General features: G+C 41.3%; 1 protein-coding gene across 1 annotated transcript in view; it reads left to right on the forward strand.

The window, feature by feature from the left end:
• SH3TC1 (SH3 domain and tetratricopeptide repeats 1) overlaps positions 1-17,458 on the forward strand; it is a 53,355-nt gene that overhangs the window by 23,561 nt on the left and 12,336 nt on the right. The window contains exons 10-15 of the mRNA XM_032767244.2: positions 2,006-2,047; positions 3,943-5,634; positions 7,098-7,278; positions 13,241-13,391; positions 15,786-15,908; positions 16,248-16,398. Of these exons, the coding sequence (XP_032623135.1) occupies positions 2,006-2,047; positions 3,943-5,634; positions 7,098-7,278; positions 13,241-13,391; positions 15,786-15,908; positions 16,248-16,398 (2,340 nt within the window). The remainder of the gene's footprint in view (positions 1-2,005; positions 2,048-3,942; positions 5,635-7,097; positions 7,279-13,240; positions 13,392-15,785; positions 15,909-16,247; positions 16,399-17,458) is intronic.

Consider the following 17,458-nt stretch of genomic DNA (forward strand, 5'->3'; position numbering starts at 1 on the left):
ACTGTATTGTATTCTTCTCAGTTAAGGTCGAATACTGATGCAAACACACACCTCTGTGCTTGAATGAGCTCTCAAAGTGTAGAAAAATAGCTATAATCTGTCAGTTCAAAGAAATAATATTCTCCTTCTCATAGCACTGGCATTTTTGATGTAAAGTCATTATCATTATAAAAGCCCTCTCACTTGTCCATACACAGATAGAAACAATAGGGAGCCATTCTCCTCCCACTTTGCTAGGAACAAAAATTGTAGGCCATACTGACAAGATGGGGGACTCTATCCCGGGAAGCAATGACTTTGGAAAAAATTTGGAGGTGGTGGTGGATAAGTGGTTGCACATGAACTCCCGGTGCGATGCAGTGGCCAAAAGGGCTAATGCAATCCTCCGATACATAAACAGGGGAATCTCAAGTAGGAGTAGAGGTTATTTTACCTTTGCATTTGTCACTGGTGCAACCACTGCTTGAATACTGTGTCCAGTTCTGAAAGAAAGTTGATAAATTGGAGAAGTCTTATAGTGTGTTGGGGGACGGGGAGGCTTGTTGCATCTGAATCCACTGATATTATCCAGTGTTGGGTGTCTGTGGAGCTGGTAGTAGGGGACCCCAGGCTCTCCCTGCTCCACTGGGGCCCAGTGACTGTCAGGTTGGCTATACACCCTGGGCGTGGATGCCACCAAGTCTGCTTCCTGGGTCATTTTGTCCCTCAGCCTCTGTCCTTTCAAAGTCAAAACAGGGCCTGTTTATAGACTCATAGGGTGGAGGAGAATTAGAGGTTCTCCCTGACCGTGATCTGAAGGCTTTTCTTCAATAGTGGCCTGCTGTTCCTGATCTCCACAGAGCCTTCAGCAGCGGGACCTGGTTTGGATAGTGTGGAGCTCTGCAGCCTCTCTGACACTCTTGTTATTACAGAGTCCATGACCATGGTATATAGTTACTTTTACTTACACACACACACACACACACACACAAAATATTTTGGTATTTATATGCACACATATACAAAATATTATGGCAGTTATGCACAAAAGAATCATAAGGGATATACAACAAAGCAAATACGGCAAGTACCAATATAAAACCATTAATTAGTTCAACATGTCATTCTAAATAGCTTCTAAAATAAAAAAGTTTCAAACCTGCTTTAACATGACAGCTCCATGAATCTATATTTTGGACTTTCTGCCATTTCCTTCACTTTTAGCAGCTTTATGTTGCATTTAGCATGTGAAAGACAGTGAACTTGTTCATTATAATGTGAGTAACTGAATTTCATCAGAAACATCAATAGAAGAATACGCAATCAAACAAATTATCCCAAAGCAATTGACATAAGCCAGAGCTTGTTAAGGAACCAGATACCATTACCAGTTATGGAGGTTCTTTGCAATTGATTAGAAATCCTTTGGGGAAGATTTGATGGTCTGTTCTACATAATATGACCATTCTTAGCTTTTCTTTAGATGTGCTTTGTTAAACACACATAGTATTTAAATCTGGATCACAAATATGGCTTTTAGAAACTCTATGGGTTATAATGTGTTAATGCTATAACATAGTGGTTTTGAGATTATACTGCATTCTAGGGGAGAACTTTTATATTTTTATACTGTCCAGTCATAGATACCAAAAATATATTATAATATTACCAATAGATTAATTTAGATATTGTATAATGCAGCAGCCACCTGCATTAACTCCAGGTCAGTTTTACATTTGTAGCTGTACACTGCCATATGTTCTGGCAGAGGTACAATTACTCTTAATTATTACATGTTGTATAATGAACACGAATGATTGTAATAGTGTAGAAGAAGTGAATCATAAACATAGGAGTAGCTCACCAGTGAACTAAGCTTTTTGTTAATTTTTAAAAGTTTATATCCATGATCCATTCTTTTTAACATCCATAACACACCTGAAATACTGTATGTAGAAAGGATTAAAAAGTCCTGCTGGAGAAAAGACAGGGTATACTTACTAGTGCTATTTTCATTTTCTTTTAGACAGATTAGAAGAATTAGAATTTCAGAACCCTCAAGAACAAGGTAAAATGTGTAACATATTATATTATTTTTGATCATCTTAGGTCTTTGTTTCTGATCTTATTGTAGGAAAATTAATAGGTTTCACATTTTAAAATTATTTGTTTGTTTGGTATGATTTTTTCCCCCTCTTCTGTATCTGTTCACATAAAGGTTTTGTGGATCCCTATTATTATGTACCCCTTTTCAGACCTCCATTTTCCCTTGCCATGCAGCCCTGCTGTGAATTTCTTTGGCTAGGAAGGCAGAATGTGTTATGTGACACCCATGAAGTGTTCAGAATCTGCTACAAACACTTTCATGCTCTTAAGGTGTGATCATCTCATAAATGTTTTTCCTGATGATGTTTTGTTGTAATTCAATATTATTATTTGTATTTCTGTTGCATCTCGGTCCTATGTTTTGGATCAGGGTTCAGTTGTGCTAAGCACTGAACACACACAAAACATTGAGATGGTCCCTGGTCCTACAAGCTTACATTCTGAATATAAAATGTGAATCCTGCTGGATAGTTTTGGGGATGGAGTTCTGTGGGAGTTCACAAACTTTTTAAATGTGCAGCCCCCATAAACTCTTATTGATACTCAAATGTTCTTTTCCTAATTGACAAAGTCTATGAGCAGTTCCTCTCCCCTGTGCTAACCCCAACTACCTGGGCTGAGAACTACTGAGATCTGCAAAATGTGGGGAAAGAAGCCTTCAGAGAATTGGGGAAGGAGAGAGATACAGATAACTTCTTCTGTTCCCTTTAATAAATGTATACGGCATTCAGGTGTCACAGGGATGGCAGCAGTAGGAGAATCTAGACTGAGGAGGACCAGTCATCAATTGGTGTAAATTGTGTAGCTCCGTTAAAGTCAATTTACACCAGCTGAGGATCTGGTTGATGGACTGGGAGAGGAATCTTTCCCCTAGGTTGGAGGTCATGATGGCAGTAATAGGCTTCTATGGCCCTAGAGAGCCTTCCAGGAGGTGAGATGTGTGACAGAAGGACTTATTATAGCATCCTTTAGCCCCTTTCCAAACTCTTCTGTATGCACCATCCTGGAGAGTCCTTGCAAAGCTGGGCTCTCCTCTGACCAGGGGAATTGCATATCCTAAGTGGCCTACCAAATCCTGCACATTGCTCCTCGCGTCCCAATCCCCCCGAAACATGCTAGTTCCATTGCTGGAGGGTGGAAGGAAGCAGGATTTGCTTCTTATTTGCGGTTGCACCAAACACAGCACAGATCTGACTCATTTTTCATTAATTGAAAAATGTTCTTCACTGAGGCTATAGGCCTGCTACCTCTTTAATCTTCCCAGCATAGTCCTATGCTCAGAGAAACAAAGAGATAACACAGTGTCATTACAGTTATTAGGATGGCTTTTTATGACTAGGGTTGGTTGGAAAATTTCTATTAATTTTTTTAGTTGAAAAATTGGGTTTTCAACTAAATGAAAACTTTTGTAGATAGTGCTTTCTTTTCTTGAACATTATATATTTTTTGTCAGAAAACAAACAAAAAAAAGTCCAAACTGATCTCAGTTTATTTTATTTTGAGAGAGAGTTTTTGGCAGTTTTTGCCTCAAATTTATTTCAATTTGTGGCAGTTTTTAGCAACCAAAACTTGGAGGGGAAAAGAGGTTGTTTTTTTTTTGTTTTTGTTTTTTAAAAAGTCAAAATCTTCAATGAGGGAAAATATCCATTTCCCCACTAGCTGTATTCATAACCCTCACACAAATATTCTGTTTCATTGAAGAGTATAAATGTTAAATGTCTTCTCAAGGGAAAATGAAAGCTCTACTTGTGTTTTCTTTACACCATTGTCTGTTGAATTTTGCTTGAATTTCCTGCCCCATAAATCTGTCTATGTTCATGTATTTAGTTGGATCTCTAACTTGCTTTTGAATTGCAGAAATGCCACATCCCTCATCTAATACAGACTCCAATAGAATCAGGGAGATGGTAAAAGAATCCCTTATGAAATGTAAAGATTTCCAGCTCCAGTTGAATGGGACATCTAGTCAAGGAAACGATTTTCCTAGCTCTTCAAATCAGCAGACCTGTGCCTTGGCTGAAGAGCCACATTTCTGCATGCAACAAGATGAAGAAGATCAAGGGTCTGGGGTCTTTGAGTCATTATTGTTGTTCTTAAACAGTAAAGAGTATGAGGTGCACTTCAAAAACCTGTATGACTTCTCCTTCCCATTTCTTAACACCACATTTTATGGCTACACTAGTGAAGAAGAACTGGTTGACTATTTTGGATTGGCGAGGGAGGCAGCAAAGAAAGCAAATCTGCCTTGGGCCCTAACAAGGCTATGCTTTCTCTTGGGTAGACTGAGTATTAGAAAGCTTAAATTTTCCCAAGCTCGTGTTTATTTTGAAGAAGCCTTAGGAGCTATAAGAGGAGGTTTTAATGACCTGTATCTTGTAGTTGCTCTTTATACAAATCTAACAGTCATCTACTTGAGACAGAAGAACAAAGAAAAATGTGCTCATATTTTTGACAAGGTTACTTCTCTGCTCATGGGAATTCCCAACTACATCTGTAGCACTGACATGGAGTCAGACATACTAAGGTATGCTTTAAAGAGGACAGTACTGAGTCAGAGCAAGCATGCAGAAGCCAGAGCATGCTTCCTATTGGCAAAACATTACACAAAACTTAAACAATATGAAGAGGCACTACCATTCCTAGAAAGGCTGCAGCTTTTGAATAATGACTTGGATTTACAGAAGAGCTCACTGTCAACCGACTGCTATTTTAGACTAGGTGAGTCCTACAGTCAAAAATGCTTGCCACACATTGTGCTAAGTTGCATAAAGGTAGCCTCTTCCCAGGGATCATATACTCTAAGGGACTGTTTGAGAAGCATTAATTTAGTCACCAAAAATGCTCCCAAACTCCATAGGCTGAGAAAAGCTGGGCAAATGTTCCCATCCCAAATTGCACCTTATCTCAGACAAGCACTTTCCTCAGCGTTTACCAATGAGCAGCAAAAACTGTGCAGCACAATTTATCTTAGCTTATCGGAACTGTACAGTCATCACAGACTGTATGGAGAAGCCATTGTTTATATGGAGAAAGTACTGCACTTCAATACTCCTGCCCATGCTGGAGAAACTATTAACCATTTAGTTTCACTTGCTTGGTTATATATTCTTCACAGGCAAAATACTGTAGCTTTGGCCATCTTAAATACCGTAATAGACTCTTCATTGAGTAGTCCTCCTCAGTTAGGTGTTATTTATAATATGACTGCCATTGCTTTGAAACGAACCAACAACACAAAACGAGCTGCTGTGAGTTACTACAAAGCTCTGCACATTTCAGAAGACGCTGATATGGTACACAACCATGCTGTAGTTCTGGCTAATTTTGGAACTCTCTGCCTGCATTTAGCAGCCAATGGTTTGGCAGAGCACTACTATGTCAAAGCAGTAAAGCTATTCTCTGGACTTCCAAGCTTGGACTGTGGTCACAATTTTACTCAAGTCCTCCTCCAACTGGGATATTATTATGCTAATGAAATGCATAAGAAAAGAGGACGATTTTATTATGAATGGGCATTATTGGTGGCAATGGAAACAAATCATTTGGAAAGTGAGTACATTTGTTTTTCAAATATATTTTACTGTACCCTGGGAGTTTGGGAATGTTTGCTATCTATTACATTCCAGCTCCTCCTTAAGCAATATTCTTTTCAGTTGATGTGACAGTTACATGAGTGACTCAAAACCCAGAAATCCTGTGTTTATACTGCAAGCATGCATGTGAGAGAGGGGAGGAGAACGGGAGGATGGTCCAGTTGTTAGGCGCTAGGCTGACTCAGAAGATATGATTTCACTTCCCTGCCCTGTCACAGACTTCCTGTGTGACCCTGGAGAAGTCACTTAGCCTCTCTGTGTCTCAGTTTGCCAACTGTGAAATGAGAAAAAATAGTGGGAAATAGGGAAATACTATGTGGTATATTGAAAACTGTATTAAAATGATAAGATATCACTTTAAATCTCAGGACTTTTCCTAGTCTTGCTTGCAGGCTAGGGGTCTGTGTAGGAAAGCATGTAATCTGTGTCTTTCAGCTATCAGTCTGCAGAGAGCTAGCCTAGAGCAAGGTGGGGTGAGTTGTGCCTGTCCACATAAGGAACCGTGCTTTGTCTCTCTGTTTTTTAGTTCTTGTGTGTTAAAGATCTGGAGAGTAAGAAATAAAACAATGTTTTATATTGCAACCTTCCAGACAGAGTACTATTTGTTTTTATCTAACTTCTCTGTTTGTAGGCCATGATCATAATACCCTACCTCACAGGGGTGGTGTGAGGATAAAAACATTAAAGATTGCAAGGAGCTCAGATGCTATGGTAATAAGGATCATACCTTCAATTGATAGGTTGCAAAATCAGGCATTCAGAAATGCCAGAATTAAGGTCTCACGGGTTACTTCAATTCAGGTCCCGTTGTGTGTATGCATTATGAGACCATCTTTAATGATATGATCACATGCTATTTGGCAAAGAGAAGTAACTGAGGCAAAGTCCTTCCTCTTTGAATACTTTTTAGGGTTGTCGGAAATTGTGTAGAAAGTGAAAATCTTGACAGAAAGAAACTAGTTCAAAAATAAAAGTAAACGGAAAAACGCCTGTTTGCCCAGCAGTATCTGGAGTGGAAATGAACTGTGTAGTAAACGTGGAGGACATCAATTTTAATTTTAAATTGTAAAAATTAAGGAAAGTTTTTTTTCACTTACTTGATCCACCTGGTGGCAAGAACAGTTACACTGTTGGTCTTTCTTAATGACACTTCATTGACCAGCAGGCAGGAGATGCAGAAAGAACAATGCTTTTAGCACCTTTTATTCCAGACACAAAGCATGAGGTCATCTCCAGCCTTCACTAGTTAAGGCAGAGTGGGGATGTGGCAGTGGAGGGGCAATGTCTGAAAAAGATATGCTGTCCAGCAATTCCGGATTACAACAATAGGAGTGAGTTCACTTAAGCCTCATTTCATTTTTGTTTAAAATAAAGATTCATGTTGAGTATTCATTTCTATTTCCTAATCTGTTTTCCCAGGTCAGCTCCAAGCTGTTCAGTTGCTGTGTCAATTCTACACTACAGTTGTTCCAGATGAAGCTCAGTGTGTCATTTACAATGAATATCAACTGTCCTTGGCTAGGAAAATGTCAGACAAAGTTTTGGAAGGACAAATTTTGGAAACCATCAGTCAGTTGTATCTCTCTTTAGGCACAGAAAGGTGAGGTCTATTGAAATGACTGATTTTTTTTGTTTTGTTTTGTACTCATGAAAAGATTTAGCTCTGGAGGGTAAGGTCAGCAGGCAGGGTATTGGCAATGGCAGTACAATCTTCTCCCATGCTGTTCTGCCAATGTGCCTTAGCCTGGAATTGCAGAGTCTGCCTTCACAGCTGAGAGTTTAATTGGTGCAGATTTTCTAATGACCTCCAGGCCAGATTTTTCCAGTGCTCAACATTACTGTTGGGGCCATTCTCAGCAGCCCTCCACGAGCTCTGAACACTTCTGAAAATTTGCCCCATTGCTGTGACCGATGTTAGCAAAAGTTATCTATCCTTCTGTTATAATACTCTGCCTGTCTGTGGTTTTACTTGTATACTGGGGACACCTGCAAAGTTCCATACTGCCAGTAAGAAGTGATTCAAATACTTTTTAGATGCAGCTGTGCTTGGTGCTTCTTTGCCCAGACTACATTACCCTGGGTGTTGACCACAGGCTATCAGGATCAAGCTCCTCACTTTATTGTCTGCGTTAGTGATTCTGGTGCTCCAGTTACCTGAGACTTGAAATCAGATGCCACCAATAGAGTGGGTTATAACACTTCCTGGGTTTGTATCAGGCCTGCATCCCCAGTGAAATGAGTGTAATGTTACTAGCCTAATTGCAAGAGGACATATAGAAAAAACTATTTTATTTAGGGGCAAATCCTGTCCCCTTCTTGTGGATGTTGATGGCCTTTGATCAGCATAGTTCCACTGCACAAGTGTGGGAGGCTGGATCCAAGTGAGGCATGCAGCCCTGGCAAAGGACAGTCCTCTTACACATGTATCTCCTATATAGTACCATAGAGGAGCCAGGAGAGAGGTGAGTGTGGGCAAGCCAGGGGCTGAGCTAAGGATCTGTCTCTGTGAGGATCCTCCCATTCTCTCCCTGAGAGAGAGGCCATCTAAGTGCTCCACATCAGTCACTGGGAAAAAATAACCACTGCAGAGTGTCTACACGGCTGCTCTGTGGCCTCTGCAGACTGATTCCTTTCCCCACCTACCTCTGTATCTCCACAGCACCTGGCCAACTGTATTTGGTTCTGAATATATTGAAGGGTCCACATCATAAAACCCCAGCAAAACATAGTGCAATTAGCTGTCTGTACCAAGGAAAGCCTCAATTCCTAGAAGGCAGGGCTGGTCAGAACTGACATGAATAGATAAAATGTGTGGACACTTGCATAGTGTCAAGTTTTGGCCTCTGCCATCTAGCTTTCATTTCCAGGAGCTTCTCATTCTTCTCTTGGGGACAGTCTGTGCCAAAAAAAATAAAAAATTCTGCACCAAAATATTAAAAATTCAGTGCATAATATTTTAAAATTCTGCAAATTTTATTTGTTAAAATAATACTACATAATCGTGCCAGTGTCAGTTATTTTGGTAATTTATTTCAAAATACCAATCAGCAAGTATGTCTGTAACAATATGGGCACATACAAAAATTTCCCCAGGAGCAGAGAGTTAAAGAAGCTCCTGTTTCTCTGCCTCCTTCCCCACCCCTAGCCCAGAGCCCAGCCAGGGGGCCAGACATCCCCAATGCTCTCCCCACCAGAGCTCATTTGCGGGGGCTCCCCCAGCCAATACCTGCCCCCCACAGAGACCAGCTGCAAGGTTCCCCCTTGCCCGGGCACACATCCTCCTTCCCCCCCCACCCCACCCTGAGCCCAGGGATCCAGAGGGAGAAACAGCCTGATGCTTGGTCCCAGGCTTGCATGGAGTTTCCTGAGTGCCACCCTCTCCTTCCCTCAGGGCATGCTGGGAACTGCAGCTGCCAGGAATCCTCTAACTCTGTGGTTTTCAAACTTTTTTTTTCTGGTGACCCAGCTGAAGAAAATTGTTGATACCTGCCACCCAACGGAGCTGGAGATCAGGGGTTTGGGGTGTGGGAGAGGCTCAGGTCTGGGGCAGAGGTTTGGGGAGCAGGGGTGAAGGCTGTGGGATGGGACCAGGAATGAGGGGTTCAGGGTGTGGGAGGAGTCTCTGGGCTGAGATGAGGGGCTTGGGGTGCAGGAAGGGGCTCTGGGTTTGGGGGGGGCGGGGGATTGGGGTGTGGGCTTACCTAGGGCACCTGCTGCTGGCCACTTCTGGGGCACAGCTGGGGTGTCAGAACAGGTAGGAACTAGCCTGCCTTAGCCAGGCAGCATGACCAATGGGATTTTTATCGGCCCAGCAGGTGGTGCTGACCAGAGCCGCCGCAACCCAATGCCTTGCATTCCGCAACCCAGTACTGGGTTGCGACCCACAGTTTGAAAACCATTGATCTAGCTCCCTCTCCCTCCCCTCAGCAGTGTCTTCTATGTGCAAGCTGGGCTCTGCCATGTCCAGTGGCCCCTCGTGATGGCTAGTAGCATTGCAGTTCATTTCTGTGGGAGAAAGGAAATGTTAATTTCTGCAAAATTCTGCATTGGGCAGTGGTGCAGAATTCCCCCAGGAGTAATATTCATTTGGTTTAACTAAAGAAAAAAACAAAGGAGCCGACTGCAAGAGTCAATCTACAGCTATAATAATTAAGTGTCTTACCCGGGGCTGGGAAGGAAGAGAGAGGCTGTGCATGTGTCGCTTACTGAGCAATTGTTCAGTGATTTTGAAATCTGTGCTGGATGCATTGTCTTGGATGTTTTTTCCCCTCCATTTTGTTTCCTCTGATTAGGGCTATTTTATCTCTGATTAATTGGGGGTCATTTATTTGAGACTCTAGAATGCTTTAAACCAAGCTTGGTCAAGAAGATTTTTCAAGTTTTGGGGATATACTCTCAAAGTCGCTGTATTGGACTCAGCTCCACCTTATACATCTCTGACTTTTTAAGACTGTTACTGAAAAATTGAATACTGTAATGCAATCACGTGAGGACTTGATCCGCTTTACAGAAGATGAGCCTCAGTCCAGGTCTGATTCACAGTGTCAAGCAGAGCTATTTTAATTAGCTATAGAGGCTGAAGTTCAAGTGGCTGATTTTGATAATGTCACTATTAACTGCTTTATGATGCTTAATGACAGTAAACTCTGGGCAAACCCTTAGGAGGAGCTGGAGTAGAATAAGGAGACAGTTAAAATCCATAGATTAGTTGGATTTTAACCAACTGAGAGGCTGATTCTTTTGTATGTGTTTTAATATGGGATCCTTAGTCCCAAATGGCCATGTGATAAATGAAGGTGTGGGGGGAGGTAGCTCCCTTTGATAGACACCCACCCAGCCAGTTAGCTATAAAATTCCTCTTGGTAGCTATTCTTTACTTGCTTTACTTGTAAAGGGTTAACAAGCCCACAGGTAAAGAAAAGGAAGTGGGCACCTGATCAAAAGAGCCAGTGGGAAGGCTACAACTTTTTAAAATGGGAAAAACTTTCCCTTTGTCTGTTGCTCTCTGGGCTGAAGAGACAGGGGAGGAGGAATGCTGTGTAAAGTTTGAACCAGATATGAAAATCATCAGATTATATCTAGAACTACTTTTAACAACCCAAAGGTGTAAGTAGATCAGACTGTTTAGCTGGATGTGATCAGGTTAATTTCTGTTTATTTTTTTAAGGTTTGTGGATCATCTCTGTGCTAACCTCCGATGCTTTTGTTTGCTTGTAACCTTTAAGCTGAACCCCCAAGAAAGCTATTTTGATTGCTTAATTTTTTGAATTTCTCTTTTAAAATGTAGCAAAAGCCTAAGTTCCAGATGTATTTTCTTTCTTTTTGTTTTTTAATAAAATTTACGTTTTTTTAAGAACAGGATTTGACTTTTGTGTCCTAAGAGGTTTGTGCATGTGTTGTTTAATTAGCTGGTGGCCACAGCTAATTTCCTTTGTTTTCTTTCTCAGTTCTTTGCCTGGAGGGTGTGTGTGTGTGTGTGTGTGTGTGTGTGAAAGGGCTTGTGGGTACCCAACAGGGAGGAATTCCCAAGTGCTCCTGGGTGGGTTATTTTTGTTGTTGTTGTTGTTTTTTTTTGCATTTGGGTGGTGGCAGCATTTACCAAGCCAAGGTCAGAGACAAGCTGTAACCTTGGGAGTTTAATACAAGCCTGAAGGGGCCAGTATTAATTTTTAGAATTCTTGCGGGCCCCCACTTCCTGCACTCGGAGTGACAGAGTGGGGATTCAGCCTTGATGGTCCAATATGTGAATTTGGCAGATTACTGAATTATGATTCTTGGCTTTTACTCAACCCCTAGTCTGTGATCTTAAATTGTAAAGTCATCAATATTAGGAACAGCATTCTGAAGGTCTATGGACAGGACCGGCGCTAGAGGTTTGAGCGCCCTAGGCGCACGGCTATTTCACCGCCGTGCGCGCTGGTCCCCCAGCTCCGCAATCCTGGCTGTGGACGGTCGGCTGCTCTGGTGGAGCTGCTGCAGTCGTGTCTGCGGGAGGTCCACTGCAGCTGACCAAGCAGCCGACCGTCTGCAGGTATGACTGCGGCAGCTTCACTGGAGCCGCGGACCAGCGGACCCTCCGTAGGCACCACTGCGGCAGCTCCACTGGAGCTGCCTGCCGCCCCCTCCGGCAAAATACCGCCCCCTAATAATTGCCTAAGCCGCCTAAATGCAAGCGCCGGCCCTGTCTGTGGATAATTGGAGCCCTAGGAAGTAGTAAAAAGTGTGTATTTGTCTTATACAGAAAACATTTTGCTATTATGAAGATAAAGCTTTGAAGGGTCACACTAGTTCTTGTTAGTGGGTTTTTTTTGTTTTGTTTGTTTTTAATACCCTTCCAACCTATGGCTACCTTTTGAAAATCAGGCTTGTATTTTTTTAGCCACCAAGGAAGTGGAGTCATCCTTGTTGCTAAGGTATGAGATACCAGGTATGAAATACTTTGTTTGAAATGGAGTCTAAATCCTGGAAGTGTTCTACACTAATGGCTGTGGACTCAAACCAGCTTGGCCCCGATCCTGCAATTGAATCCATGCCAGATGATCCTTGTACCTCGGCAGAGGCCCACTGAGCTCACAGGACGAGGATCTGCCCTGTGGGTCTGACTGCAGGATTGGAGCCCTATGCAGTTTATGGCATGTCTTTATACTCCTTGAGAAATCATTTAATTAGCAAGGTATGTATTGTTAAAGCATTGCTAATGTTTGGGATCCTATTTGAGGTTTGAAATAGTTTGTGTTAAGGATTTATTGTCATTCTTAATATGTTATTTGATATGCTTATGCTGTATGTTCAGGGGAATGGATGTGGTCAGGATGACTGCTTCTGTGATTTGAGCATATTCTCAGGTGAATTCCTGACAAAGATCAGTAGGGCTTACACATCTAGTGAAAAGTGTTATGTTGATATTTATGAGCACAAGTGATCAGAATCTAGGTTATATGTCTCATCAGAAAGACATCTCTTTCAAGAGCAGTGTCCTAGCACTGACTCCAAGGGAAGAGTGCCATCTACTGAGGTAGTAACATCAGCTTAAGAAACATCTGGATTTTCTTCAGAGGTCTCTCACACAGGTACTGATCAGACCTAACCTTGCTTAGATTACAGCTCAAGGTGATATAGTGAAAACAGGTTTATTTTTTGTGATTTAATGCACCAATCTGGAAAGAAAATAACTTGTTTATGCACCATAAATGCTCTAGACAAGGACTGTAGGACAGCAGATTCAGGGCCAAGGAGAGGTTATTTCAATCTGTCTCTGATACTGTTCACAAGAAAGAACATATCTGGAAGAAACTATCCTAAAATAGTACTTCATTATACTGGGAATTTAACAAAGCAAAGAGATGAAGAAATCAAACAAAACCAAACTTGAAGAGTTGAAAAATGTGAGCAGCTGGTTATTTACCCAAAACATCTGGGAAATATTATACCATGAAAAGAAGAAATTTTGAAATCTGACAGAAAATAGTAAACCCACTTTTTATTACACAAGGATGATATGCATCACAAAGTTATACATATGCACTCAGTTGTTAGGATTTACTTTTTCTACTTTTTCCTAGGGCTTACAGATCAGCTCTGGAATATACCAAAAGAAGCCTTGGAATATTTATAGATCTTCAGAAGAAAGAGAAAGAGGCATATGCGTGGCTTCAGGCAGGAAAGATCTATTATATTTTGAGGCAGAATGAGCTAGTGGATCTTTATATTCAGGTATGCTGAATTTTATCTAGGCTTTAAAATAACTATACCTCTGTGGGGGAAAAAATTATGAATGAGATACAGATGAGATTATTATGGGTGATGTAGCAAAAGAGAAACTGTATAATACAATAGCCAAAAGAGGTCTTGTTTTGAATTATTTGGGCTGCTTTGTTTAAGGTCTATCAGCGTGTCTGTGCAAAATTCTGGTTTTAGTGATTTGCTGTTTGGCTATGAAACATCATCTGGGGAATGACTACTCTACTCATAAGAATGATCATACTGGGTCAGACCATGGTCCATCTAGCCCAGTATCCTGTCTTCTGACACTGGACAATGACTGATGCTTCAGAGGGAATGGACAGAATGGGGCAATTATTGAGTGATCCATCCGTGTCATCTAGTCCCAGCATCTGGCAGTCAAAGGATTAGGAACACCCAAAGCATGGGGTTGCATCCCTGACCATCTTTGCTAATAGCCATTGGTGGACCAATCCTCCATAAACGTATCTAATTCTGTTGTGAACCCAGTTATAGGTTTTTCCTTCACAATGTCCCCTGGCAACGAGTTCCACGGGTTGATTGAGCATTATGTGAAGAAGTACTTCCTTTTTCTTTTGGTTTAAATCTGCTGCTTTTTAATTTCATTGGGTGACCTCTGGTTCTAAGGGGTAAAACACTTCCTTAGTCACTTTCTCCGCATGATTCGTGATTTTATAAACCTTTATCATATTCCCCTTCAGTCATCTCTTTTCTAATCTGAACAGTCCCAGTGTTTTTAATCTCTTCTCATATGGAAGCTCTTCCATGGACATTTTTGTAGCCCTTCTCTTATCTATTTAGATTGTAAACTGTTTGGAGGCTGGGATTGTCTTTTACTATGAGTTCGTAACAGGCCTCAACTACCACAATGCAAACAGAAATTAAATAAAAGAGCAGTAAAACTCTGTTAAGATATTTGCAGAAAGTGAACAAAAAGGAGCATGTGCCCATTGGGAAGGAGCTCATTTTAAAGTACACCTCTACCTCGATATCCTTGCTGTCCTCGGGAGCCAAAAAATTGTATCGCATTATAGGTGAAACTGCGTTATATCGAACTTGCTTTGATCCACCGGAGTGTGCAGCCCCGCCCCATCCCGGAGCATTGTTTTACTGCGTTATATCCAAATTCATGTTATATCTGGTCACGTTATATCAAGGTAGAGGTGTATTGACTGAGATTTCTTTTGAAACTCTAATTTGACTATGTACACGCTTTGTGCAGAAAGTGAGACTGTGTTTATTGAATACTGTTCTTTGTGAGTCATTCAGTGACCCCTTGTGAATGCCCCAAAGAGCTTTACAATCTGTTACCAAGAATACTAGCCTCTTTTAGAAAAGATATACTACAGTCTTACTAATTTTCACTAAACTAATCCGCACACTTTATACTGCACTTCATCTGAGCAGATTGTTGGAATGAGTGTCTCAAATTACTTAAGACTTGCTGTACAGTTTTGTGATGATCATAATTAAAATGAAACTACTCTTGTGAAATAAATTAACAAAGTGCAGTTGGTGTTGCATTCTCTTTTTAATGTATGTTCTCTTGTTTGCCCGAATCATTGCATTGCAGTGGCCATTGAATGAATTAACAAGGTTCTGCTGTACTGTTGTGATATACATGGCTGTAATATTGACACAGTAGGAATACTTAATTTGCTTCATGCGCATGCTTTTTCCCACTATGTCTTGTAAATTATATCCTTCGGGATTAATAACTGAGTATCCTGTACATGGGAGCATTCCTTCATTTTATTAGGTGTGTCCTGACATTTCACTGTGTCTGAAATGGCATAAATTTATTTCCTAGCAGCAAGACAGAGGGACAAATTCTTTGTTCACTTTAAGGGAACCTCACTCGGACACAGCAAAGAATCCTGTAGCACCTTATAGACTAACAGACGTTTCGAAGCATGAACTCATGCTCCAAAACGTCTGTTAGTCTATAAGGTGCCACAGGATTCTTTGCTGCTTTTACAGATCCAGACTAACACGGCTACCCCTCTGTCACTCAGACACATAATTAGAGCCTTTGGCCACAGACTTAAACCTGAGCTATAAACCCTCACTCTTTGAAATATCCAATTTTCAACTACTGTTTCTATCTATCTTAGCTATTAACGTATATATGTTGTAGCTATTGAGTATGTATGCTACAGCACTAAAGAATACTATATGTTGGACTGAACAGCCCTACAGTGAAAAAGAGATAGATAAGATGATGTAAGAAGACCTTGTGTCTCTAATATTTATAATTCTGTACAGCAGGTACCCAAACCCATATACAATGGTATTTCATTATGGGGTTTTAGTTCTGAATGAGTAAAAATTACTTTATAACAGAATGTGCATTTTTCTTGCTAGGTTGCTCAAGATGTTGCTCTTTGTAATGGGGATCCAAACTTAGGAGTGGAATTGTTTGAAGCTGCAGGAGACATTTTTTTCAATGGTACCTGGGAGAGGGAAAAAGCAGTGTCATTCTACAGGGTTAGTGATTGTTACTTATTATTTGTATTGTGGTGGCACATAGCGGCCCCAGTCATGGATACTATTGTGCTAGGCCCAAACAGACTTTTCCTGCCCCAAAGAGCTTTACAAGCTGTTCTGTATTGCTACTCTGAATTCTCTCAAATCCCTGGTTTCACTGAAGTAAATTGAAAGCAACCTTTGACTTGGATAAAACTGGGATTTGGCCCTGTGTGCATAAAACAAAGTACAGAATTTGCTATCGTGAGAAGAATATGGGCCATAGCTCTTATGAGAACACACATTTTCTGGGCTTCAGAAATAACCAAACTGATCTCTTTGTGCATGTACTTATTTCAGGACAGAGCTCTTCCACTTGCCACTAAGACTGGAAACAAAAAGGCAGAACTCCGATTATGCAACAAACTAGTGCAATTGCTGTTAAATCTACAGGATTATGAGGACAGTCTGGAATATGCACAAATATCCCTCACGCTTAGTGTGAATTTAGGTAACGCTAATACTCATGGATTATTGATTGACAGAATTCTAGAAAAGAGTTGTCACTTCCTCCTTTGAATTTCATGGTGCTTCTTGCCAAGGTTTTGTGTGCTAGAAATCCAGTACCATTTTCACTTCTGTTTTTGGATCCCCTCTAGCTGGAACAGGTGTCAGTTCTTGAGTTCTGTTAGTTTTTTGTTACATTTCTTAATGTAGCTTAGTCCAGTAATGTTCTACCTAACATTTTTCTAATTAGCTCACAGAACTGTAAATAGTGATCTGATATTACATGTTTCGGGGGCAATTTCCAGATGAGTCCTTCTGAAATCTAGCAGTTGTTAGCATTAACCCTCTCCAGGTCTCTCTCACTGTATATGAGGAATGGAGACTTGATCTGACATGTTGCACCTTACATGCTGACCAGAGAGTATGGAACAGTTTGTTAACATAATGAGACACAAGGTATGGTTCTTAGGGTAAGTCTACACTATGGGATTATACCAATTTTACAGAAACTGTTTTTTAAAAACAGATTGTGTAAAGTCAAGTGCACGTGGCCACACTAAGCACATTAATTCGGCGGTGTGCATCCATGTACCGAGGCTAGTGTCGATTTTCCAGAGCGTTGCACTCTGGGTAGCTATCCTGTAGCTATCCCATAGTTCCCGCAGTCTCCCCCACCCTTGGAATTCTGGGTTGAGATCCCAGTGCCTGATGGGGCAAAAAACATTTGTCGTGGGTGATTGTGGGTACAGCCTCACCCCTCCCTCCGTGAAAGCAGCAGACAACTGTTTCGTGCCTTTTTTCCTGGGTGAACTATGCAAACGCCATAGCACAGCAAGCATGGACCCTGCTGAGCTCAAGACAGCAATTGTGCATTATCATGCAGACTATGCTGAACCAGGACCTGCAAAACCAGGCGAGGAGGAGACGGCTATGGTATCGCAGCAACGAGAGTGATGAGGACATGGACACAGAATTCTGTCAAACTGCGGGCCCCTGCGCTTTGGAGATCCTGCTGGTAATGTGGCAGGTTCTAGTCATTGAACACCAATTTTGGGCCCGGGAAA

Source organism: Chelonoidis abingdonii, chromosome 5 (assembly GCF_003597395.2).
Source record: "Chelonoidis abingdonii isolate Lonesome George chromosome 5, CheloAbing_2.0, whole genome shotgun sequence".
NCBI classification, from domain to species: Eukaryota; Metazoa; Chordata; order Testudines; family Testudinidae; genus Chelonoidis; species Chelonoidis abingdonii.